This window comes from Myiozetetes cayanensis, unplaced genomic scaffold (genome assembly GCF_022539395.1).
Source record: "Myiozetetes cayanensis isolate MyiCay16 unplaced genomic scaffold, myiCay2020 scf23, whole genome shotgun sequence".
NCBI lineage: Eukaryota > Metazoa > Chordata > Aves > Passeriformes > Tyrannidae > Myiozetetes > Myiozetetes cayanensis.
Genome location: NW_026087445.1, coordinates 3,115,457 through 3,139,861, shown reverse-complemented (window position 1 = coordinate 3,139,861; position 24,405 = coordinate 3,115,457). Strand labels below are relative to the sequence as shown.

General features: G+C 51.1%; 1 protein-coding gene across 1 annotated transcript in view; it reads left to right on the top strand.

Moving 5' to 3' along the window:
• The window catches only part of ASTN2 (astrotactin 2), a 314,924-nt gene that overhangs the window by 162,161 nt on the left and 128,358 nt on the right, over nt 1-24,405 (top strand). The window contains exons 11-13 of the mRNA XM_050319770.1: nt 8,000-8,150; nt 20,585-20,751; nt 22,806-22,994. Coding sequence (XP_050175727.1) covers nt 8,000-8,150; nt 20,585-20,751; nt 22,806-22,994 — 507 coding nt within the window. The remainder of the gene's footprint in view (nt 1-7,999; nt 8,151-20,584; nt 20,752-22,805; nt 22,995-24,405) is intronic.

The following is a 24,405-nucleotide window of genomic DNA, read 5'->3' as shown; positions in this document are numbered from 1 at the left end:
CACTGTCTGGTACTGGGGTGGTCTGACCCATCTCTTGATGTTTTCAGCCTTTAATTATTTAGGATGAGAGATCTCAGACCTTCTGTCTGGGCTTTTGCTTGATTGCTTGTTTTTCTAAGATTTCTCCCCCCCTCCCCACGCTTCTCCCCTCCCAGGCAAAACTCTTGCAGGGGATTGAGGCAGACGTTTTGTGGAGGGTCTCTCTTTTACGGGCAAAGAACCGCCTTAATTTGGCCAGCTCCAAAGTGCTTTTGAAAAACTTGAATCGCTGCACACAGCGTGAAGTCTTGTTTGATTGTAGCAGCGAGAGCCGGCAGCGATTGTCCGTGCCCAAGCACGGATGAACATCCCTGCTCCGAACCACTGGTGAGGGAGACAGCAACTGGCCAAAAACATCGAGTTTGGGCCTGGCAGGGAAGGGGAACGAGGAGAACAGGGGAGAAGAAAGGGCTATGCTGGGACAAGAAGGAGGAGAGAGCAGTGAGCAGGAAGGTGGGAGTGATTTTTCCCCAGGGAAAGCTCTGCCCACCAAAGGCTGAGCGATGCTGCGTCCTGCAGCTGCTGCTGCTGCTGCAAAATGTCCTCTTTTTCCACACTGAACACCTTCCCCTTCCTCCCTGCCCAGAATAAAACCCCCATTAGGCTCCTCTTCAGCAAACGTTAGCAAGTTTTGCAAAACTCCAGAGCTTGGGAGGTGCCAGGGTGGGTTTGCTGTGCAGCCTTCAGGCAGCCCCTCTGTGCATATGCATTATGGAATCATCTTTAATGGCACGATCATATCTGAGTTTTTCACCTTTGCCTCGCTCAGCACAGCCAATGAACCTGCTCTGGGAATGATCTGCATTAATGTGAAGCTGTAAAAAACTTCGAGCGAAGTCAATGAGAGCTGTGCTTTGAGCAGGGGAAAGTGTCATTTAATGCTAAGCACTCTGAAAAATCACGTCTAAGTGTCTCAGATTTGGTGCATGTGAGGTGGTGGATGTTTTTTACATCACCGTGCCTGTGCCTTGGCTCCCCGTCTGTGAAATGGGGATGATAACAGGGAGATTGGGAACTTAATCACTTTATTTGTGGTGAAATACTGCTGCTTCTTGGAGTTGAGCAAAGCATAAGCAAGCCGTGAGGAGCTGAGTAATTGTGCATGCAGAACAGCGCCTGGATAGAGTACAATAAAGTAGGAGCTATGTGTCCTCCAAGGAAGAGAAAACAAGATGCTGAGAAGCTGCAGATGAAGTGGTTTGGAGGGGGCTGAGAAGCTGCAGAATGTCTGTAGGTACCCGAGGGCGGGTTTTGGGATGCCTAAACTGAGCTCTGGACTGTTTCAGGCATCCATGGGCACCTGGCTGCAGCCTGGCACCATCACCTTTGGCATGTGGGGAGAGATAAATCCTTCAGATAACCCTCTCGTGTGTGGTCTTGGAGTCAACACCTTCATCGAAGGCATAATTACCAGGTTGCCCCAGCAACCTTAATTCTCACATTTTCTTAAGTTTTGAGTATGTGACATTGCAACCTTTGTAATTTCCTGTTATTACACCTTTCCTGTGTGCACAGACCAGTGAAAGCCTGTGCTGTGTGGCTGTGGCTCTGTTTGTGGGATGCCTGATGGGCCTTGGTGTCTCACCAGCTTTGCAGTGCCCCTCGGAGCTCCTTGGGTGGTCAGGTGGGACACGATGCTTGGCAGTGCTGTTTCTCCTCCTGGCTGGTGTCCCCGGGTGTTAAGTGTGGAATTTCCATCCCAGTGAGAGCACTTGCTGTGCTCCAAAGCCCCCCTGTACCATCCCATCCCTTCCCATCCTGCATTTTGCTGTTGAAAGAAATGCAACCTGCTGAACCTGGGATTGATTACAAGCCACGGTGAAGCGGGTGCTGACACATGTAATTTCCAGCACACTTTACTGGCCGTGCTTTGCCATCCCTGTTGAGGCTCATGTGCTTTTTCTTAACCCTCCTGGCACTGAGGTTGCCTGGGAGACTGAGCCAGCACCGCCTGCATTTCCTTTGGCTCGTGCAGGGTTGAAACCACAACCACAATCTTCCCTGTAACATGAAAAAATGCTCAGAATTCACACTGTCTTGTTTAACTCATCCATGGCATCCTGGCCCTTCGCATGGCAGAGCTGTGCTGGCTCTGAGGGGGCTGCAAAAGGGTGGGGAGTGTCCTGGTGAACCCCAGCATCCCTTGGGATGTGCTTTCCGGGCTGGCTTTTGTTCCAGTGAGCTTGTTTTTACTTTGCTTTGCTGCAATTTAATTCCTGGCCCTTCTGGTTGCTGGGTTGAGCTTCAAAACGCTCTGGCGGAGTGATGGTTTTATTGAATCTCCAGCAAATTGCTGAAGCTTGGTAGGGAATTTTTCACACTTTCAACCTCAAGGTTTTTGGGAGAGCGTTTTTGCAAGTGTTTATGATAGCATTGCCACAAGAAGTGAGACTACCCGGAAAATTTATAGCAAGCAGCTCATCAGCTGTGGAATGTCAGCGTAGCTCCGTTGAAATGCCTTCTCCAGCGTCACTCAAGTGAGGATGATTTCTCCCAGTTGAGGACCTGGATGGTGGTTTTTCTTGAAGCCTTCCAGCACTATTACAGTGGCTGAAAAGTGGCTGTGGGTGTACTGGGCAGAAAATCACTTTTTTTTCCTACATAAAATAATAAATCTACTGCACGCACACACATCTGCAGGGACTGCACTAGCGAGGCTGGCTCGAGATGGGAGCTTCAGTTTCAGAGCCAAAGTTTCAGACTGTGAAATCCCTTTAATAAGAAGCTGCCACCACCTCATGAGGTCCTTCAGTGCTGGGGCTGGAGATTAACTTTTGCAGAGCATCCCAGCTTGGTCAGTGTGAGGATGGACTTGCTTGGTTCATGGTTCAGTGCTGCAGCAGATGGTTGCTGCATTCACCACAGATGTGGATATTAGGAAGAAATTCTTCCCTGTGAGGGTGGGGAGGCCCTGGCACAGGTTGCCCAGAGAAGCTGTGGCTGCCCCATCCCCAGAAGTGCTAAATCCAGGTTGGGCAGGGCTTGGAACAACCGGGGATAGTGGAAGGTGTCCTTGCCAATGGCAGAAGGTGGAATGAGATGATTTTATAAGGCCCATTCCAACCCAAACTATTCTGTGATTCGATGATCAAATGGTGTGGTGGGGGCAGGAGAGGGCTGTAGATAGAATGGTCTCTTGCTGCAGGCAGAATAAAAATTAAAAAGGTTTAAATCCCAGAAAAAAAACCCATAATCTGTTGCCTTTAAATTGGAGACCACTTTTCTCAGGTGATCATTTATTGCTCATTCATCATAATTTGGGTATTTACTGGATGGCCCCTCAGTACAGAAGAGCCGAGCCTGTGGTGCAGTCAGACCCAGCTGGAATTGTAGTGTGAGTGCAGGAAGTGCTAAAAGCACTAAAAATAACTTGGAAAACATCTCCAGTTGGCCATCCAGCAGCGGTGAGCACTTTTCATCTTGAGCTCTTTTTGCCTTGGCTGCCTTTGTTAAATGTGAGGAAAATAACCCCCAATGTACAGAAGCTGTGGGCATAAATTACTGTTTGTGAGACACCAGGGGTCCAGAGTGGGAAATCCCCTGAGGAAGGGGTAGATCTGCAGTAATTGAAGGCTCTGCAGGTGACACAGTTTCATCATGCCCTTTGCTGCTAGGGGGTCTTGTCTCTAGAAACTCGTGAACCTCAAATTCCCACCCTGATCCCTCCCCAAACCCAGCTCAGAGAGCAGATGGCACTGGCTTAGTCCCCAGCTCACATCCTTTTCTATGTCTTTCTCAGTGATGGTGAACTTTGTAAGACACTGAAGTCTTTAACCATTAGCAGGCAATAAAAAGGGGCAGTGGAGTTGGATAACACCCACTAATCCCCTTCAGGATGAGCTGGAGAGAAGAGCCACTGCAAAGCTCCGGAGCTTACTCTGAGATGAGTTCTTAGGAGGCTTTGAGAATTGCATGGTGTTGGTATTTCATGAATAAATAACCCCCAGTGGAATTTGTCAGTGAATGTGCTTCATTAATGAGACCTGGAACAAAGAGGGAGGGTGGAGAAAAGTGTTTTTGAGAGAATCAAGGCGAGTGTGGGTGATGGGAGGTGGCGCAGGGCTGGGTGAGGATGGGTGCCATGGTCTGCAGCTGTGCAGGGTCAGGAAGGGAGCCCTGCTGCACCATGCTGGACATCTGTGGTGTGAGAAGTTGATAGAAAACTGGAGTTTACTGGGTGTGTAATCAGTGGGTTGTGGTGTGGAGGGCAGTGTGTTTCATTTATAACTATCATTTGGGTGTCTGTGTGTCTGTGTGCATCTTTGGGAGGGCTGGAGAGTTAAAGAAAGAGAATATGCATGTGTTCATAGACGTGCATGTGCTTGTGGACAGAATCTGGCATCAGAAATTAGGTCACTCGCTTCAAAATGCCCTTTTTGACGGGCTCTGTTGTCTGCTTCAGGGTGGTGAGGAATTGCCCTATCCTCTCAGGACACCAGGTGCTGAGCAATGCCTGCTTCCTGTGGTTTTGACACCTGGGTCCAGCTGGGGCCACTGACAGCTTCTCCTGGCTCCGTGGTGTGCTCGGGGCACAGAGTGACTGCGGAGCTCGTCTTCTCCCTCCTGCCTTGTCAGAACAGATCCGGGGCTTCGTCAGTGAAATCCAACACGGATAGATGGAGAACAAGAGGAAAGAGCTGTTCTTTTGCAGGCAGCTTGTTGCTGCAGGGAAAGTGATTCATCCATCAGGGCTGGTCTGATCTGGCATCCTGGCCGTGGTGGGGATGGCTGTCCCCAGCAGGCTCTGTGCAGTGGTGGCCAGATGCTGCTATCACTCCTCAAGTGTTCCCTGCCTTGTTGGCACTGCCTTCTCTCCAGGGCTGGCTCTGGGATTTGAGAGCAGGAGTCCCATAGAGCAGGCAGGGAGGGACAGGCAGGGGTCACTGCTGGAGCTGCATGGGTGGAAAGTCATCTGCTCTGTGCCACGTGTGGCCACGGGAGGCTGGTAATTAATGATTGCGCTTCATCCCAAAATTAAAAGGAACCGCTCAGGCTACAGTGCCAAGGGCTTGACAGCGCCTGCCTGCAGTGGGCCTGGCTCCTCCAGCCCCTCCAGAGGCAGACAAAAGCAAAGTTTGCTCCCAGATGCTCGGATCAAGCCTCTCATGTGCTGACATCCCCCTGTCAGGGCTCCGTGTTGAAGTGATGCTCCTCTAATCCAGCGACAGCCACCACAGAAACGATCCTGCTGCTCAGCCTCCCTCCATCTGCCGGCAGCGCCATCACCCCACTCCTCTCACAGGTGACACTTGAACACTTCCCTCTGGCTCTGCTGTCCAACCATCCAGCGAGGTTAATATTTTAATACTCTTAATGGCTCATTCCGGCTCGGCAGCCCCTGCCCGTGCTTTGTTGGGGGTCATCCATTATGCCAGGCGTGATTTCAGAGAACGGGTTCCCTGCTCTCATGCCTCAGCCCTCCTGAGGGCAGAAGGTCGGTTTGTGCTTCCAAGTTTTAATTAAAGCACGATGAGCTGCCCCTGCCAGCCCCAGCCCTGGAGCACGGTGCTGTGCAGGATGAGCTGGCATCTCCTGGCAGCACTACGGCTCTTGGGAGCAACCCCATCCAAGGACCCAGCCCCAGGGTCTCCTTTTCCACCACCCAGAGCAGCTGTAGCTCCTCACCTTCTCCCTCCAAGGACATAGGAGCTGCAGGAGGGTCGTTTTGTGGCCAAATGGAGGGAGGGTGGGGGCACAGTTCTCCTCGCAGTCCACCCATGATGAGAAACCCCTTGAAAGAGCCAGATGGGGCTGAGCTTTCGGGGAGGGTGGTGGAGGAGTTGTCATGGTTTGTTGGTTTTGGTTTTTTAAAAATAATTTTCCCCTGCATTAATAAACAGTGTTTTTTGTTAGTAAATAATATGCCCTTCCTCCCCCCCTCCATCTCTCCAGCAGAAATACGTGCCCTGATCTAATATATTCTGCCTTTCTCACTCCCTCACTTCAGAGGAACTGCAGATCCTGGTGGGAACAGAGTGCTAATAGAAAACGGCCTCTAAAGATATTTGAAACATGACCAAGAAAGGACAGAGGGAGATTCAGCTCCAAACATGCTGGAAAATCTAGGAGATGGGCCAAGAGGTGGGGGGAGAATATCAGAAACATGATCATTAGGAGGGAAAAGTTAATTGGGAAGCATTAATTGGGGTAAGAGTGGGCAGCACAGATGTGAATTTGCAGTGATGCAGCCGGTGGCACCGTGGTGGGCACCGAGCTGCCCCGATGCTGGGGTAACTCCACCCTGACCCATGGCAGGGGAGAGCTGCCCACTGCCTCCTTCCAAATGGGGACGTGCCAATTTACTATTTCTTGCTGGCTTTATGGTGTTTTCCTTGTTGAAAGTCCCAGCTTCTGGAATCCTGTGATTCCCTTGAAATCTGGAATCTGCAGGATCATGACATCAGTACTGCGTTAGGGCTTTATTTCTTTGGGTTTGCTCTCTGAGGAGTTTCTAGCCCTCCAGCTTGCAGCGAAAAGCTCACTTATACCCTAAAGGCTCCAAAAAAAAGCAGAAATCAGAAGGCAAGTTTAGGGAAGGGGGAAAAAAAACCCACAAAAACAAAACCAAAAAAAAACCCAACAAGCAACAAATCCACCCAGCAATTGATTTATTTTTAAAATCTCATCATTGTGGTGCCAATTTCATTATATTCTTTTTTAATGCCTGACTCATGATTTTTCTGAGTGTTCGGTGTTGGCAGGGCTGTGTGCGTGAGTGTGACGGTGTGTGAGCTCAGGGGCCCTCTGCTGATAGATAACACAGGGCTGCTTCCAGACAGCCCTCGAGGGCTGATGAATATTCCTCCAGCTCAGTTTCATTGCCAAGCAGACGGTTTTCAAATTAAACCCCCCCCCCAAAAAAAAATGGGAGATTAGCACCAGGCATTGAGTCATTGTGCTGATGGGCAAGCCGGGGAGATGCTCAAGGGGAATAAACCACCCTGTGACTCCCAGCATTGCCTCGGGGAGTATTTTAAAAGGTCAGAGGGGTCAGTGTTTATTTGCAGCCTCCTGTGTGTAAAGATCTAATAAACAGCCTGTGCAGGTCAGGTCTGTCACCATCAGTGACTTGTTCTGTGACCTTGGGTACATCAGTTTGTCTCTCTCCTGTCAGTGAGAGGGTGACAGGGTCTGTTGCCCAGGATGGGTTGCAGGTATTGGTTAATATATAAACTGTGCTTTGGAGATGAAAAATATCTTGGAGATGCTTAAAGCTCTTGACAAGCATCTGTGTTCCTTTTGCAGGAACCCGGCAGAAGGCAAAGTGCCTGAATGCTTTGTCACAGACAAAATCTGCTGTGTGTGCAGCTCTGAGAGGCAGGGCTGGGAGCTTCCCAAGGCTTCACATGGACATGGAATTATTCCTAGGCATTTATGCTTCTTGCCTGCTTAAGAGAGGGGTGTCATGGCATGGCAGTGCCTGGGGCTTTGCACATCCTGGGCTGGAGCAGAGCAGCAGAGCTGTGCCCTGCATCCCCTGGAGCAAAGCACGGGGATGAGCATCCACATCCCAGCACCACAGGAAGCCAAGTTTCACGTGTCTTTCCAGCTTTGACAGTGTCCCTGGATGGCAGATGGGGTTTGGATGCTTAGGGAAGCTTGGCCCAGCTCAGGAAGAGTTCTATGGTTTTGGATTCGCTGTTGTCTAGTGCAGGGCTGGATTCACGCACAGCTCCAGGCTACCAATAAAGTATCTCCGGGTTGCTAGTTTGCATAAAACTGATAGATAGTATCCTTGAAACCCCATAACTGGTCGATTCTGTGGAGGATGTCAGAGTTATGCAGCAAATTTATGATATATCATAATCACAAAGCCCTAATTTTCTTGGGAAGCTTCCTTTGGCTCGGTTTCGCTAATCAAAATGCCGGGATTTTGCCAGAGCCTCTCCCTGTGGACAGCCCTGCCCCTGCCACGTGCTCCAGCTCCCTGCCAGCCCTAACGGTGCCTTTTCTCTCCAAGGGAAGAAGCGATGCTGTCCACCTACTTCGAAACCATCAATGACTTGCTCTCCTCCTTCGGGCCGGTCCGAGACTGTTCCCGCAACAACGGTGGCTGCACCCGCAACTTCAAGTGTGTTTCGGATCGCAAGGTGGACTCCACGGGCTGTGTGGTAGGTACTGAGCCTGCTGGGCCCCAGGGACAAGCCAGAGGGGGATATGACCTGCTCCCTTTGAGGGGATGTGGTCAGGGCGATGTGTGTGCTGTTGGTGGACTTGCCCCACCGCTGGGGCCTTCACAGTGAATCACAGATCCCTTTGGAACCTCAGGGAAGCAGCCTGGGGGGGCTCAGATGAGTGAAAGAAAAGTGCTTGAGGCTGATGGTTGTTTTCCTACTTGTCTAGAAGCATAGGTGGGAAGCTGTCTTGCTTTTTCTCCTGCCTTGTGCTTCCCAGTGTGGAAGAAAGATGAAGCATCTTTCCATCCTCTCCGTTTTGGGGCCTCTCTGACACGCTCAGAGGTTTGATTTGTTTCTGCAGAACATGGTCGTGTCCTGCCAGACAATCTGTTGAGTCCCAGGTTTTGCAGTCCTCCCTCCAAAAGACCTCCTAGACCCTAAACCATTAGTTTTGAGCAGAGACTCTGAATCAGAGAATCCTAGAATGGGTTGGGTTGGAAGGGACCTTAAAAATCATCTTGCTACAACTCCCTGCCATAGACAGGGACACCTTCCACTAGACCAGGTTTCTCAGAACCGTGTCCAACCTGGCCTTGGACACCTCCAGGAAAGTGGGAGGTGTTCCCAGCCACTCTTGCACAGAGGGGTTTTGCTGTGCTTCCAGGTGGGAGCAGCAGAGCTCAGCACCTCACCCAGCTCTAACCCATCTCACCTTGACAGCAAAGTCACATCTTCCCTGTGAGTGAAGCTTTGTGTGAGTCTGGTGCGACACACAGAGACACAGGGCAGAGCCTTGGGAAGTGGGGGAAACCTGGAGCATCCCTTTTCCTCTGTCTGTTGTAGGAGTCCCTGCCTGCCAGGCAGCAGTGGTGACACCCGAGGAGGTCAAGAGCTGTCACCCCCCCACCAGCCCCTCAAACACGTGCCTGCTGCTCCAAAACCCCCTGAAAACCCTCTGTCCCTTCCCCTCGTCTCACTGCAGGCAGAGCCCCCTCACCCCATCCCTCCCATCTCAGCAGAGGCAGGAGTTAAGTGTCTCTTTATTTATTGAAGATGTTTGTACACGGCAGCTGGGAAAGGTCAGGTTGGAGCTGTGCTGTCCCAGGGGGAGGCGTTTTCATTATCCCCTTCTCCGGTTGCTTGTTAAGGCCATTTAGCACGACAGCCTGATGTGTCACCAGCAACGCCTGGTGCCATCTCCCCCTTTCCTCTCCTCTCCCTTTCCTCCTTTCTTTTCCCATTGTCGTTATTTTTTTGTGTGTGTGCCCCTTCTCTAGTCTTTTGGGGTGTTTTTCCCCCTTTTTTGTGTTGCTCTGAATGCCACTGTGCTTCCCAGGCACTGTCAGAAGCAATCGGGGCTCTGATCGCCCCGTGCTGCTGGGAAGAAATGCCTCTTTTAAAAAGTCAGGATATATATTAAGATAGAAATTGTCAATAAATTACAGGCCTAGTGCTCGCCACGCTGGGGTGCAGAGAGGCAGAAATGGAAAACTGTGTCACTCCAGGAAAATATCCCCCTGCTGTAATGCCTGACTTGAGGCTGTGTGCAAAGAGAATGGACTGTGTACAGTGCAGGGAGAAAAGAGGAGCAGCAGGAGCATTCTCCTGGAGTGCATCCACTCTCTGGAAGCCATGGGTGGGAGGTGAAATGCAGGGACTACAGGAACCCCCATCCTACACATCACACCAGGCTCTTGGGTCTGTGCATCCCGTGGGGACAGGAGATGGCTGTGGAGATTCCCACCTCTCCCCACTTTACTCTTCACCCCTTTTCCTCCCTACTGCAGGAGGATGAGGCTGCTCTGCCCTTTTCCACACCTCCCAGTCATGGAGTAAACGCCCCCCCAGCTCTCCAGTCCCAGCTTGAGGACAGCAGAGCTGAGCTGCTCAGAGGGAGTGTGGGGATGGCTGCTGCATCCCACCCCCATTCCCTGTCTCCCATCAGACTGACACAGGGGCACAGTGCTCCGTCCAGCTCTCCCAAGCCAGTGCAATATTTTACACTCATCACCTGCTTGTAGGTCCCCCAGCAAAGAGCAAAGGCCTGGAGAGCACTATCCCATGTTTCTGACTGTGCTCCATGGCTATTGTCCAGGGAAAAGCCTAACAGTGGGGCAGGCAGCACTGCCCCCAGCCCTGGGTCATGCTCAGGGCACTGAGGGAGGTTTCAGGGGATGGGATTGGAGTCTCAAAGCTCCGTGCAGCCCTGGTCTGTGAGATTGTGGCACCTTCTTGCACTGTCCCTGCACTGGGCAGTACATCCCTTCCTCACGGAGCCTGCTGGGTGTGAGCTGAGCTTCCAGCACGAGCAGGGGTGGGGCTCACGTGCTGCAGATTTGCAGGGATGTCAGTTAGTTTTGAAGCTGAACTGCTGTGAACTCAATTTGCCAATTTGGTAAGTGCTATGGGCAATATCGGGATGTAATTTAATTAAGCTCTCCCCCTTTTATAGAGTTCAGGGAGCATTTGCCTACTAATTTTAGCACTAGGTTTGCTCCAGCTTAACTCTGGACGCAGTTTCACAAATCATGACATGTTGTTAATCTTTACCAGTCAACAGTTTATTAATTTGCTGAGGACCACAGAAGTATATAATCAGTGGTTCATCAATCAAGGCTAAATCCAACAAATGTTCCAGGCAGGTACTGAGCATAAAATATACATGCAGCCTTGTAAGCAATTAATACACCACAGAGCCAGAGCCGAGCGGCTCAACCAGGGAGCAGCACAAATCTCCAAGATTTCTTACTCCTTTTATATGTAATCATCATCTGTTACCAGTTTCTTCATGCCCTTAATACAGCTTCCAGTAATTCTGCGAGGACTGGGATGCATTTATCTCCGGGTTTTTAGTGGCGTGGGCTCTGCCATTACCTAATTGTTTGGTCTTAAAAGGTCTCGGTTGAAATGTCGAGGGCGGATTGCTCGCAGCTCATCTGGCTGAGGGAAGTCTCCTTGGGCTGAGGAAGGAGAGGGCAGGATGTTGCTTTGATCACTGAAAATCCTGCAGTCAAGGCATCACCTGTAAGACCCCACAGGCTCTCCAGGGGGTCCCCACCGGGAGGGGTGGCAGTTCCCCTGCTGCAATCCCTCACTTCCCATGGGACCCTTCCCCCTCATCTCACAGTTTTCTGTAAGTTTTAGGTGTACCCAGTAGATGGCATGAGTGCATAAAGGGTTTCTGCAGCTCTTTTCTCATCGGAGGCCTTTTATTTGGGTAATTTTAGTCGTAGAATCATAGAATAGTTTGGTTTGGAAGGGACTTTAAAGGTCATTTAGTTCTAATTCCCACACACACACACCATGGGCAGGGATGCCACCCACTAGACCAGGATGCTAAATTATGAGTGGCAACCTTGGTAAGACCTTGGCATCACTAACTGGAGCCTTGCCACAGAGCCCTAACATGACCAAGCAATCCCCAAGCTCTACAAACCCAATTTCCATGCTGCTTTTCCTTGTTGCGTCCTAGAATTGCTGTTGGATCTGTGGAAGCTGTGGGCATTTCCCATGAAAATAAAATCCCAGTGAGCTTCTCTGAATCTGGTAGCTCTGCAAGTGCAGTGTCTGTTCCATACAGTCTTGCAGGGATCACATCAAACCAGGAGAAGCTGTGCTGGAGGAATAAGTGAGATTGTTGCCTGTAAAAGGACTGTGTGTTGTTGATCCCTTTTGCTGGCACGGTGGTAGCTGCACAACCCAGAGGGACGATGCAGAAGGAGGGAAAGTGCTTGACACTCGTGTGTTGGTGATTTGTAATTTGAGATGAAAACCTGAGAACTGGCCCTGAGAGACTGAAGGAAACACCTGCATCATGACTTAAATTCAGGCTTCCCCACCTGTCTCTCAGCTTGGCTTTGCTCGCTGGTGCCAGTCTTCTTGTCTGAGAGAAGACCCCCCCAAAGACAAGGGGGGTCACTTGCATCTGCTGCCCCATGGCCTTGTGCATTTTTAAGCCTCAAAAGGCAGGATTGCAGGCCCAGGAAAATAAGAGGGTTGAATGTTTTTATCCCAAGGAAAGGAAGCTTTGGCCTCAGCACATGAGCTGGGTGAGGAGGTGATCAGTTCTCTCCTGGTGCATTTTGAGTGTCCTCAGCATCAGTGTGGGAGGAGGCAGCAGCAGGTACAGGTGTGCAGTGAAGGTGTGTGTCTGAGCCCCGTGGTGCCTCTCAGGATGGTGTCTCATCACTGTGAGGGTGACCTGGAGAAGCAGGAGGGCAGGAGCTGCCCAGCTGGAGGTGAGGAAGGCAGCTCAGGGTCCTGTGCCAAGGCAGTGACAGAACTAGCCCCTTGTTTCCTTGTGGCTTTTCTGGGGCAGGTGGTGTGGTCTGATGGTTCTGCTACATCTGTGGTGCCTGGAGATGCTGTTGAGTTGGTTCTTTAAGTCAGATGAGAGTGCCACAGAGGCCAAGGCTGTTTCAGGTGGGTGTGGAAGGGCTCGTAGTGTTGCTGTGCTCCAGGATTCATCCCACCTTGGAAGAGGTGCCAGCGAGAGGTAGGAGAGTCCACCCAGCCCAGGCAGTGGGTGCTGCTGTTCTGCACAGATGTGAAATCCTGCTGATCTCCTCTCTCACAGTATCAGGTTCCTCTGGCAGAGATTTATTTCTAATTTGAGCGAGAAAATAGTATAGTTTGCCTGCAAGGACGATGTGAGCTGTTCCTTCCCATGATGACAGGGTCAGCCCGCCAGGCAGGAGGGAGTTTGCTTGGCTCAGCAGGAAGAGCATCCACCAGAGAGTCACTTAATGAAGTTGTGGCCCACGGTGACACCGGTGCTGTGTTGGTCCCAGCCTTTTTAGACACAGAAGGAAGAGAAATTTGGCATGGTCCCCACAGGTGTATAAGCCTTAGCACAGCCTGTGTGGAGCTAATCCGTCTCTTGCTCTCTTCCACATCAGAATGCTGGGCTGTTCCTCAGCTGCTGAGAAGTGGCTTAATTTAGGAGTGTAACTGTTTTGGGGAGAAATAGGATTAGAAATGAAGGGTCAGAGCAGGTGCTGCTGCTGAGGTCTCTTCCTTCCAGCCTTCCACCCAGGGGTGGCTTGAGGACCGTGGGGAGAAGCTTTGAAATGATGTGGGTGATGCTGAGAACTTCTCCCGTGGGGAAGTGGCACATTTGGCACTTTCAGCCCAAAACAAAATGCTGTGCAGAAATCCCTTGCATATGTGAAAATTCCAGAATATTTTGGTTCAAAACATTTCCCTTCTATGAAGGAGGGGGAAATGTTTAATTCCAACATTATCATCTGGAGCTGTATGTTTTTATATTGCTTTATCCCGGTGTACAGCCTGAAACAAAAACAAAATTAGGCGATGGAAACCAAAACATTTCAACCTTGTCAAAATTAAATGCTCTCCTAATTTCCCAATGAGTTTTGAGATGTAATTGATGGAATCCCACAAAGCACTTAAGCTTCATCAAATCTGCATTTCTCTGACAGACAATTGTTCATGGAAAAATAAAAACTCATCCTTCCCTGCCTTGCGAGGCACCTAGCTAATTATGGCAGAGATGCACACACCAGGGAGGGAGATGAGGAGGAAACCAGTCTCTTCTAATCCTTTTAAAATTTTGCTGGCTCCCTGGAGCAGGAGAGGCTCCTTATGCACATTGTGGTTGGAAGCAGAAGCCCCCTGAGCTCAACAGCAAGGCCCCCCTCCAAGGAGCCTGTGGTTTTGGATTTATCTTGATTATCCAGGTAAAAAACCTGTGTTTAAAATGGGATTTGAGGAGAGGAGAGGAGGAAAGGGTGGCAAAGGCTGTTGGGGTTGGTATTGGCAGCCAGTGGGAGCCACCACTCACCTGCCTTTGCTTTCAGTGCTGCGAAGGAGGTTTGCACCATATGGGCAAGTGGTCGAATTTAAAAGCAAGTGGAATAGCTCAGGAATCACTGAGCTGGGCTGGAAGTCTCTGCCTGCATGGGGAGGAAGTGCTTTGGGTGATAAAAGCCCTGTTTTGTCCAGTGTTGTTTTTCCCAAAGGCATTCTTGGGGGCTTGCCTGGCACCAGCCCTTGTCCCACTGCTCCCCAGAAGACTGGGATGCTTCGTGTGTTGTGGTCACAGCTGGGCTGGGGCTTTGGGATTGGGTCAGGTTATAGGATTTGGTGTGTAGCATTGTGGCTGGGCTGTACCCTGGATGTCAGATGGGGCAGGGGTTGTATTTCTGGTTTCCTGGAGGTCTTTGGAGGTGTCAGCCTCTGCCATGCCTGGGAAGGGAAATGTCCCAATGGGCGGGAGATGCCAGAACACCCCGAAATTAGCAGTCGGTGACTTCTGGAAGGGAGGCAGCTGGAGGGTTTCCATTGGCCTGATTTCCTTGCTCCAGGAGCTCTGAACACTTCTATCTGAGTGCATAGCATCCCACCAGCTGCTTGAAACAAATCCATCCCACTCGGAATTGAGATGCAGACATACACACAGCGACTTCCTCAGGAGGGTCCCTGGGAGCTGTGTGGTGGCCAGAGGCAAGGAGACACTGCCTTATTGCCCAGAGCTTTGGTCTCCTCCATGGATTCCCCCATCCCTCTGTCACAGGAGGGCCAGGCTGAGGAACACAAACTATCGCAGCGTGTGCTCAGGAGCCTGGAAGACAGATGGGTTTGATTTTTCTAAGGCTAAAATAATGATTGATGATCTTTAAAAGGGAAAAAGAAGCAGGGGGAAAGGAGGGAGGGGGGGAAAGAGTGGGAAGATAATGACTGTTATTTCAGAAAACTGTTGTAATGTTTCCCTCTGGGAAGGACGTTCCCCCGCAGTGCGGTGTTGGAAGGGGTCTGTCACAGCTGGGGGTGGCAAGGACGATGCTGCCCCGAGGAGGTGAGGCAGGGGTAGCACTGGAGAGGGCTTCAGCAACCAGCTTTTGGCCACATTTGATCAAAATATGGGGAGAGGAGGGATAAATCTCACCCACAGAGACTGGGCAGTGTATAGCCACGCTCTGTCCTGCTGCTGCTGAGAGCTCTGCTTGCTGGGCATCTCTTGGGCCAAGAAAGTGAAGGCAGAGTAAGCTAGAATTGTTCAAATATATCTATCTATCTCACAGAATCACAGAATATGCTGAGATGGACACAGAGGGGTTTACTGCGCTTGTATCATTTCTGAGCTCCAACAAGCAAATAAATACACGCCAGTGCATAGTCGGGAGCTCATTAAAATGCTGGCACTTGCTTGTACCTCAGCAGTGGCTCGGATTAATGCTTTTGTCTCACACTGGGGAGGTTCCTCAGTGAGGAGCGAGGATGCCTTGGCACAAAGGGGGTCATTAGGGCGTTTGGACATGGCACTTAGTGCTCTGTGGCACTGGGCCACCCGCTGTTTGTGCAGCCTCAGGCTGGCAGTGCTGGGGCTGCACTGGGCTGGAGTCCTGGGTTTCGCCTCTGGATGCATCCAGGAATGAGAACGTGGTACCTGGAGCAGCTCTGGGAGCAGGGTTTGGTGGCAGCTTCCCTGTGTAGTTTCAAGAGCCAGGGGGGATTCAGATTCGTCTGTGCCCAGAGCATCACCTCCGGCACCCCGGCACAGAAGTTTCTGACAAGAAGGCTGCTGTTGTTGAGAAAACAGAGTGGAATAACAAAAAGGGCAGTTTACTCTCTACAGAAACACTTTATTAAATATTCTGGTTTTTTTTTAAACTTAATAATGGAAGCGAGGAGCTGAGCTGAGCAGCTCTGGCAGGGAGCTCAGATGGAGAGCTGGTGTGCTCTCGTCTAGGGGATCTGTGTCAGTAATGATTTTACTTCCAGTGACCCCCTCACCCGTCTCACTGCTAATGAGCTTTGCAAACGAGAAAGTGAGCAAAGGCTCTTTTTTTTAACCTAACGTGAGCATGGACTTGTCCAGATATTTGTTTTCCTAAGGCACAATCTTGTACAGGTACTGTTGTGTGCCTGCATTCTTTCCTGAAGATGATCCTCCTCCTGTCGTGTTTGCTCTGGCCGTGCTGAGGATGGTGGTGGTGGGCAGAGGAGCCCAGTCCTGATGGCAGGAGGCCACGTGGTGCCACACGCTGTGATGGGGTGACAGTGATGGGTACAGGTATCCCATGTCATTCCAGACCACAGCCCTGTGTAGCAGTGAGGCTGGATCTGGTGTATTCCCAGGGGTGGCTGCGGGCATGTGGCAGCAGGTCCTGCCAGATCTGCCACTCCGTGTCACCTTGGAGGTGTCATTTAAAAGGCAAAAAAGCATGTTTCTCCAAAAAAACCAGATAAAAATAGCACTTCTTATTCAGCACATCCATTCCCTGTGTGTACTCAGAATTCATTTGCTGACTGCAGTCACAGGAATGAGGACCTGGGTGCTCTGCCTGGCGTGGATGGGAGGGGATGGGCTGTTGCCCAGCTGTGTCATCAGCTAAAACACATGGAGCTGCTGGTGATTCCTTCTCCACAAACCCACTGGCAGCAGCAGGGTCGGGGCCTTGGAGCTGTGGGTCACATTTAGCCTGCAGGATCCGTGTTATCAGTGCTAGTGCACAGAGCGACGACAAACTAAGTTTTCTTTCCCGATGCCAAGAGCAATTTTCAGGGCTGTCTGTTGTCACAGAGAAATCAGTTCAATTCTGCATAGACAGAGTGGATTTGCAAGGCAGTGGAATTACATTTGTGTGGTAACAGCTTCTCCTTGGCATTTCAGAGCAGACCATGAGCTGGAGTCTCTCCCTGTATCTCTGTTCCTCTCCGTAGCATGGATTAAGTAGCAGGCCCTCTTCCCAAGCTCTGAGATATTTTTGCTGGTCAGATCTATGGATGAAAGATAGGCTGGGAATTGGAAATGAACCCAAGCAGTGTGGGTCCAACAGGGTAAACCACAAACAGCTTTTTCTTTTGTATTGCTGGCTAACAGTGTGTAGGATCCATCCCTGGATAGACAGATCCATCCTGTATCCTGATGAGGGGCATGCAGAAGTAGATGACCAGAACCTGCTGGGGCACCATGTCTCGCCAGCTTTCCACCCACCAGGGAGGGATGTGCCACCCCTGATTGCCCAGACAGAACTATTGACCAAGTTGCTTATTGATTTTCTAATCATTTTCCAACACAAACCCCTCCGTCCTGTGTCACTGCCAAGGCAGATCGCAAATTGAACTGCAGCTAAATTGATGGGGCATTGATTTAAACTCACCATAATTATTGGTTCTCTGCTGCCCAAGCCAGGCAAATCAATGTCAGCAAGAACAGATCTGCTCCTTTACAAAAGCTCAGCGAACACAGGGTGAGTGCTGATTTTCTAAGGCCAACCAGGAGCCCGAACTGACCCATCAGCACAGCCCAGGGAGTCAGGATTAGCACAAACCAGCTTCTTCCTGGGCCATTTCTGACTCCTGTGGGCAAGAATATAGTTGCACCCAAATGGGCTTTGATTTTGCCCTACTCTGATCTATTGGTGGCACATCTCAGTGGGGAATCCTCTGCTCCAGAGGCAGGGGGATCTCTTATAAAGCTTTATTATTGCAGAGAAGCTGTGGCTGCCCCATCCCTGGAAGTGTTCAAGGCCAGGTTGGACAAGGCTTTGAGCAACTTGCTCCATAGCAGAGGAGTTGGAACCACGATTTATAAGGTCCCTTTCAACTCAAACCATTCTGTGATTTATTGTACCCAAAATTGCCCCATTCACCTCTTCATCTGTGCAAACCCCTCTGTGCTGGGTCTGCTGTTGCCTCTCCTGTTGGTTTTGCAGGCTGGCACTGGTTGCTGAGCTTGTTGGATCCCCTGGCTTGCTGTCCCTGGCATCTTTGTACTCCCCAGCCCCACAGAGCAGGGACACATCCCATATTTGTGTGTTGGCTACCAAAGCTTTCTGTGCCCGGAGAGCTTTGTGCTGTGGCACAGAACTGGCTGGAGAGCTGGGTCTGCTCCGAGCTGGGATGGATGTGGAGGGGAGGAGGTGCTTTCTTTTGCAAATGTTGTGCTGAGCTATTTGCCTGCTCTAATTAATGTGTATTAGGAAGCATAATTACAAACTGAAAGGAAACACGTTTCGTGGTGGTTGAAAGCCAAAACTGGAGGAATATCCCAAGGGTGGCCTCGAGCAGAGCAGGACTGAGGGAGGGAGGGCTTTAGTGACCCACTAACCCAGTCCCAGGGAAAGAGCCATCTTGTTTCTCTGTGGGCTGTTTCTCTGCTGAGCTCAGCACGTGGATCAGTGCCAAGGCGAGAATTCAAAGTGACAGCTCAGAAAAGCCGTGACTGATCCTCTGGCTGTGGTCCTGCAGCTCCTGCTGACTTACAGGCCCATCCAGTTGCCTTCAGCACCCTGGAAGGTCCCCTTGGGAGCTTGAGAGTGCTTGGGCAGAGCCCTGGACCCCCACTGCCAATCCCTGTCAGTGTGGGGAGAGCAGCAGAGACGTGGATGTGGTGCCATGGAGCAGAAGATGCTGTTGCCGGCAGCCCTCCGTGTCCTCCAGGGAAATGCCTCCTCTCTGCCAATTTGCACAGCTCTGCTTCTTGCAGCAGGGCCGGCAGACACGGAGGAGACCACAGGAGATAAGTGTTGTAGCTGCAGATTCACAGACACTCTTATCCTGATCCTATTTCCCAGGCAGTGAAAAGCACAGATTGTTTTAAGTGTCCTCTCCTCCTTCATCGTTATTCTGTATGTGCAGCTCCCGTGTCTTCTGTTGCTTCGTGCCTGATCAGGGCTACTTATTCCTAAAGTGTGTCTCTGGGACCCTGCTTGCTCTGTAGAGATGGGCAGCATCCTATTCCAGAGCCTTTAGCTGCCAAGATCCTTTGGTTGGAAAAGCCTTGTGCCTTCCCTTCCCACCTTGCCTGGTGTCCCCAGGGAAGGTGCTGAGGTTTGCAGTGTCCACCTGAGCTTCAGAGCTGAGGGCATGGGGGGCATTGTGGGGTCTGAGGGGTGACTGGCACAGAGATCAAGACAGCACAGTTGCTGCAGACAGGGCAGAAGCAGCTTCGGTGCTGCTGCCGTAGGGAAATGGCACAGGATTTGCAGGAGGTGGAGAGAAACTGCTCATCCTACAAGAAAGATGGGGATGAACTTTTTAGCAGGATAGGACAAGGGGTGATGATTTTAAACTGAAGGAGGGTAGGCTTAGAATAGATATTAGGAAGCTGTGGCTGCCCCATCCCTGGAAGTGTCCAAGGCCAGGTTGGACAGGGCTTGGAGCAACCTGGGATAGTGGAAGGTGTCCCTGCCCATGGCAATGGGGGTTGGAATTAAATGGTCTTTAAAGTCCCTTCCAGTTTAAACCATTCAAGGGTTCTGATTGCTCAGGGTGGGCCAGGACTCCCTACAGCCCCTTTCTGCTGTCCCCCATGGGCAGTTTGCTTCTTGAGTAGCCAAGATTAAGTGTGTCTCAGCAGCCCATCTCCTGTCAGGACCATGCCTGTATTGGTGAGCACGGGGTCCAGGCTCTCCTGAACTTTTATTAATATGTACAGCATTTTGCTCACATGGAAAATTGATTTTCTTTTTTAAGCACGAAGTATAGAGGTTTTATAACCTTTCTTCTGCTTGACAGAGGCCATTTATAACCTGCCTTCATCACTACCTGTGCAAGCTCCAGTCTAACTCATCTTCAAGAAATTCCATAATGCATTTTTAATTGTGAGCTGCTCCTAGACAAGATTTATGTATTTTTTCAAGGCCTGGCCTTTTTGTTGTTGTTTGTGTGCGTGTGTGTTTGGCAAAAAGGGATAAATAATGCAAGTGGAATAGTGCTTTAATCTGGGCGACAATTTATCGATGGCATTTGCCACCCGCTTGCTTTTTTTCTTTTGGGGCAAGGAAAACAAGCTGGGGAACTGGAATTAAAACCTAGAGCCAGATCTCCAGCTTATGTGACTCAGCATGGTTGCCTTGGCTGAGGAAAACTGAAGAGCCTGGGATGCCATCCTGGCTGCCCCCAGTCCCGCTCTGCCATGGGCTCGTCCTGCCCGCAGCAGGCAGCAAGATCCTTTTGAAGATAATGCCAAGGCCACGCTTGCTGGCCTGCCTGGCTGTGGGTTGAGATGATTTTCTGGGTCATTCCTGAGCACTGTGGGGGTTTTCTGGCTTGGTCTTAGGTGAGGTTTTTTCTGGGTTGCACTGGACTCCTCTGTGTCTCGGAGGAACAGGTAACAAACCCAGAGGGTTGTCCCTCTTTGCCCCACACTGGCCTGAGGCTTCCTGGCTGTGTAATTTCAGTGCCTCAGGGGTTCACCCTCCTCTGGAGGGAGGATGGGGAGCAAGGCTTTGGCAGCAACCAAGTCCTTGCCCTGTTCCCAAAGGCTGTGCAAGGTGATGCAGGGCCCGTGGGGCTGCCCCATCCATCCCTCAGGACAAACTCATCTCTCTTAGTGTAAACCAAGTTCAGCAGCACTGGCTCTTGGATGGGCCGTGTTCTGGGAGGGCACCCCCTGGGCAGGGGCTCCAGGGAAGGTGAGGACCCACAGGTGACCTTGCCTTGTCCCTCTCTCGCTGCAGTGCCCCGAGGACCTCCGGCCCATGAAGGATGGCACCGGTTGCTACGACTACTCCAAAGGGATCGACTGCTCAGATGGCTTCAACGGGGGCTGTGAGCAGCTCTGTCTCCAGCAGACCCTCCCTCTGCCCCACGACCCCTCGTCCAGCACCATCTTCATGTTCTGTGGGTGAGTCCCCTCCAAGGCTCCTGCTTCTCCCACTGTCTATAACCCCTTCCCTTCTCCATCCCTGCTACCCTTCCTGTGCCACCCATCCCAACCCAGCGTGCCCAGCAGCAGAGCTGGGTGTCCAAGGGAAAGGCTGTATAAGGAGCTGAATTCCAGCAGGGAATAGATGCACCTGGTTTGCCTGTGGGCAGGAGTGTATGGAAATGTGAGGAGCAGTGTGAGCAGATGCACCTTCCTCCTCTCCCCCACTGTGTGGTGGTACAGTTTGATCTGTGACTCACCGTGAAGGGAACCCAAAAATTGTACATTGTGTGTTGGAGGGGGAAGATGGAGGATTTGTTTAAAAAACACAACTTCTTAAATTTATTTTTTTTCCCCCTCCTCTGTGCCTCTCTTAAAATAGAGTTTCATCCCTGATTTTGGCCGGGATCCTATAATCCTACACAATTTAGCATTTTCTCTCAGGAAGATCTCCCTGGCTGCAGTGTGCTCTAAAAGGAGCTCAGTGATTATCTGGCTTTGTGCTGCACAGCTGCAGCCATCCATCGCCCACCCCGGCCCTGCCGGCTGCATCCCATGGCTGGTTCACACTTTCAGGCACACCCAGGACCCTCCTTCATGTCCCAGTGGGAAGGATTAGGTGAAGGAGAGGAAAAGGAGCCCTTTTGGGAAGGAAATGCCCTCAAGCAAGAGTGGGAGCAAATTCCTAACAGTAACTCAGAGGAGTTACCCTGTCAAGTCTCGATGCTGCAAGTGCAGCAGAGACCTCGTGCAGCCCTGGCTGCTCCCTGGGAAGAGCAGCACAGGGAGCTTTTCCTGTGCCAGCTTCTCCCTTATTTATCCCTTTTTGCTGGATTGTTGTGGGCTTTTTCCCTCCACTGCCTTCTTTTTTTTATTGTTGTTTAGCAGCACAGAGTGGTTGAGTCACAGAGAGAGAGCACACTGCCTGTGCTGTGCCTGCAGAAGGGGTTGGAAACCCATAAGGTCATCCTTTGTAGGGAGGATCTAGAAAACCTTGGGATGTTCCATGGTCTCTATCCATGCCCCTGCAGGGAATCTGCATTTCAGTCTTCCATTCTCTAAGGACAGAGGCTGTTTCCCAGGTTTTTTTTTTTTTTTTTTTTTTTTCCATAATTTCTTTTCAAGGCTGAGCTGCACTTCGGGAACAGGCAAGGAAAAGTGTGACAGACGGGTGGGAGTTTCACTTGCAGCAGTAACATGCAGTAGAGGAATGGCAGAGGGAAGCAGGCCTGGATGGAGGTGGGAGTGGTGTTTGCAGAGCGCTGTGGCTACAAGGAGGAAGGGGCAGGCAGGAAATGGAGGTTTCCCTGTCAGGTGGGAGCCACAATGCTGGGAAAAGAGCTGGAGGAAGAGGAGGAGGAGGCAGGCAGAGTAAGCACATATCCAAAAGATTCCACTGAGGTCTCCATTGTCTGCAGTTAAATCACATTCCTGCTGCCTCTCTCACTTTCCCTTCCTGTCTGTTGGAGGTGAGCATGTGCATCTTACCCACAGTATGTTTGAAAGTGGGATCAAAGAGCAAAGGAGCAGCCATGCTGGAGCTGCTTCCTTGCAGGAGAGCACTGCTGGGTGGAAAAAGAGGCAGGAGCTTGATTTTACTTTGCTCTGACATGAGAATGTTTGCACCTGAGCAGCAGATGCACAGTGGGCTCAGCTTTGCTCTCCAGCGCAGGGGCAGCTCCAGGCAGGAGAGCATGGAAACAGAATGGTTTGGGTTGGAAGGGATCTTAAAGAATGTCTTTTCCAACCACCCTGTCATGGGCTGGGACAACTTACACTAGACCAGGGTGCTCACTGCCCTGGCCACAGGCAGATGGGCCATCCTGCTGCACGAAGGAGCAGGGTTGGGAGCCATGTGCTTGTTTGCTGGTCACCCATCCCAGCCTGGGCAGAGGATTTGGGCTCTGTGACCCCCTTCTCCTGCTCAGGCAGATGCTGCAGGTGTTGGTGGGGCTTGGCTGGGCTTGGCAGAGGCTGGTGGGGTGGGATGCTCTGTGCCTGGCCCATCTCAAGTAGCCTGTGGTGCCCCTCAGGTGCGTGGAGGAGTACAAGCTGGCCCCGGATGGGAAGTCCTGCCTGATGCTCTCTGACATCTGCGAGGGCCCCAAGTGCCTGAAGTCGGATGCCAAGTTCAACGACACCCTTTTTGGGGAGATGCTTCATGGCTATAACAACAGGACCCAGCATGTCAACCAAGGCCAGGTGTTCCAGATGACTTTCAGGTATGTCCTGGTTCTGCTTCTGGTCTTGGGAACAGCAGGATGGTGAGACAGGACCAAGGTCCAGTGGTACAAAGCCAGCGTCTCTGATATGCTCACTAGGGGAAGAGAACAAGAGGACAACAAGCATCTGTGGCTTTCCTACTTGCTCATCCTTCCCACAGGCAGCAACACAGGACCCTCCTGGGCCAGTGTGTTTATCATCAGATGAGTTTTTAATTGTGTTCTGTGGGCTTTTCTTGGTAGTGTTGCCTCATCTCTATCTGAACACTGATGTCTTTCATCTCTGCAATATCCTGTGACAATGAGTTCCAACATCTAATTGCTGTAGTACGAAAGAGCATTTCCTTTGGCATATTTTCAGCCTATGCAAGCTGTTTTTATTCAGTGTCCCCATTACAGCACTGGGAGGAGTTGTGGATATAGCATGCTAAATAATGTAAATGAGCTGAAGGTAAATACCTTCACCTTGCAGTGCTCACAGAGGAGAGCGTGGTGAATTCAGGGCTGGACAATGAGTTATTTAGTTATTTTTCTTCAGTTCTCCTGAGTGCAGCTGCATTTTGATCAGGTGTAAGGCAGGGTGGGTGTATGAGTTTCAAAGCAGCAGCACTGACCACAGTCGGGAAAGAATCCAGCCCACATCCCACGCAGACATGGCTCTTCCCTGCCCAGCACCTGCACTGAGTGTTTTTCACTGAGTGTTTCTTTCCTGTTTGGGCACTGAGGCCTCATTGCTGCCTCTGATTTTAACTGGAGCTGTGGGTGCTCACCCTGCTGACCACAGAGTTTTGCTGGGTGCTCTTCCCCAGCTCAGTGCAAAGCTTTCCTGGCTGTGGCTTCAGGCTGAACTCTGGCTTTCTGCTCTCTTGATGGCAGAAGCATTACAAGCTCCATCAGCACAGAGGTGCTGAGAAAGCCACAGCCAGTGCAGTGCTTAGAGCCAGGAGAGTCTCAGCCTTTGCTGGAAGTGAGAACTGACAGGACACAAAGGCAGTTTTCCCACTGGACTCCTCTTTGCTTTCTCTCCCTCACACATTACAAGCGTCAGTGGGTCCATCAGAGCAGAGCCAGGGGCTGCAGAGATGAAGTTTTCCAGCAACTAGTGGGTCTAAGGGATGTTTCCAGGTAGCAAATGCATCCCCTGTCCTCAGGGCTAAATTCCAACTGGAAAGCACACAATGTTGTCTGTGGGACTGGTTTATCCTGGGATGTGGCTTCTCCAAGTTTTCCCCTCTGAGGGCGCTCTGGGGATGGTGGATTTGGGCAGTGCAGGGCTGGATCAGGAGTGGTTCATGCTGGAGCTGCCCTCAGGATTAAACACCTGAGGTGTTAGGATGGCATCTTCCAGGGGCCAGAGCCCAAAGCCCCTGGGGCTCTGGCTGACAGGTTTTGTGGCTAACAGAAAGGGCTG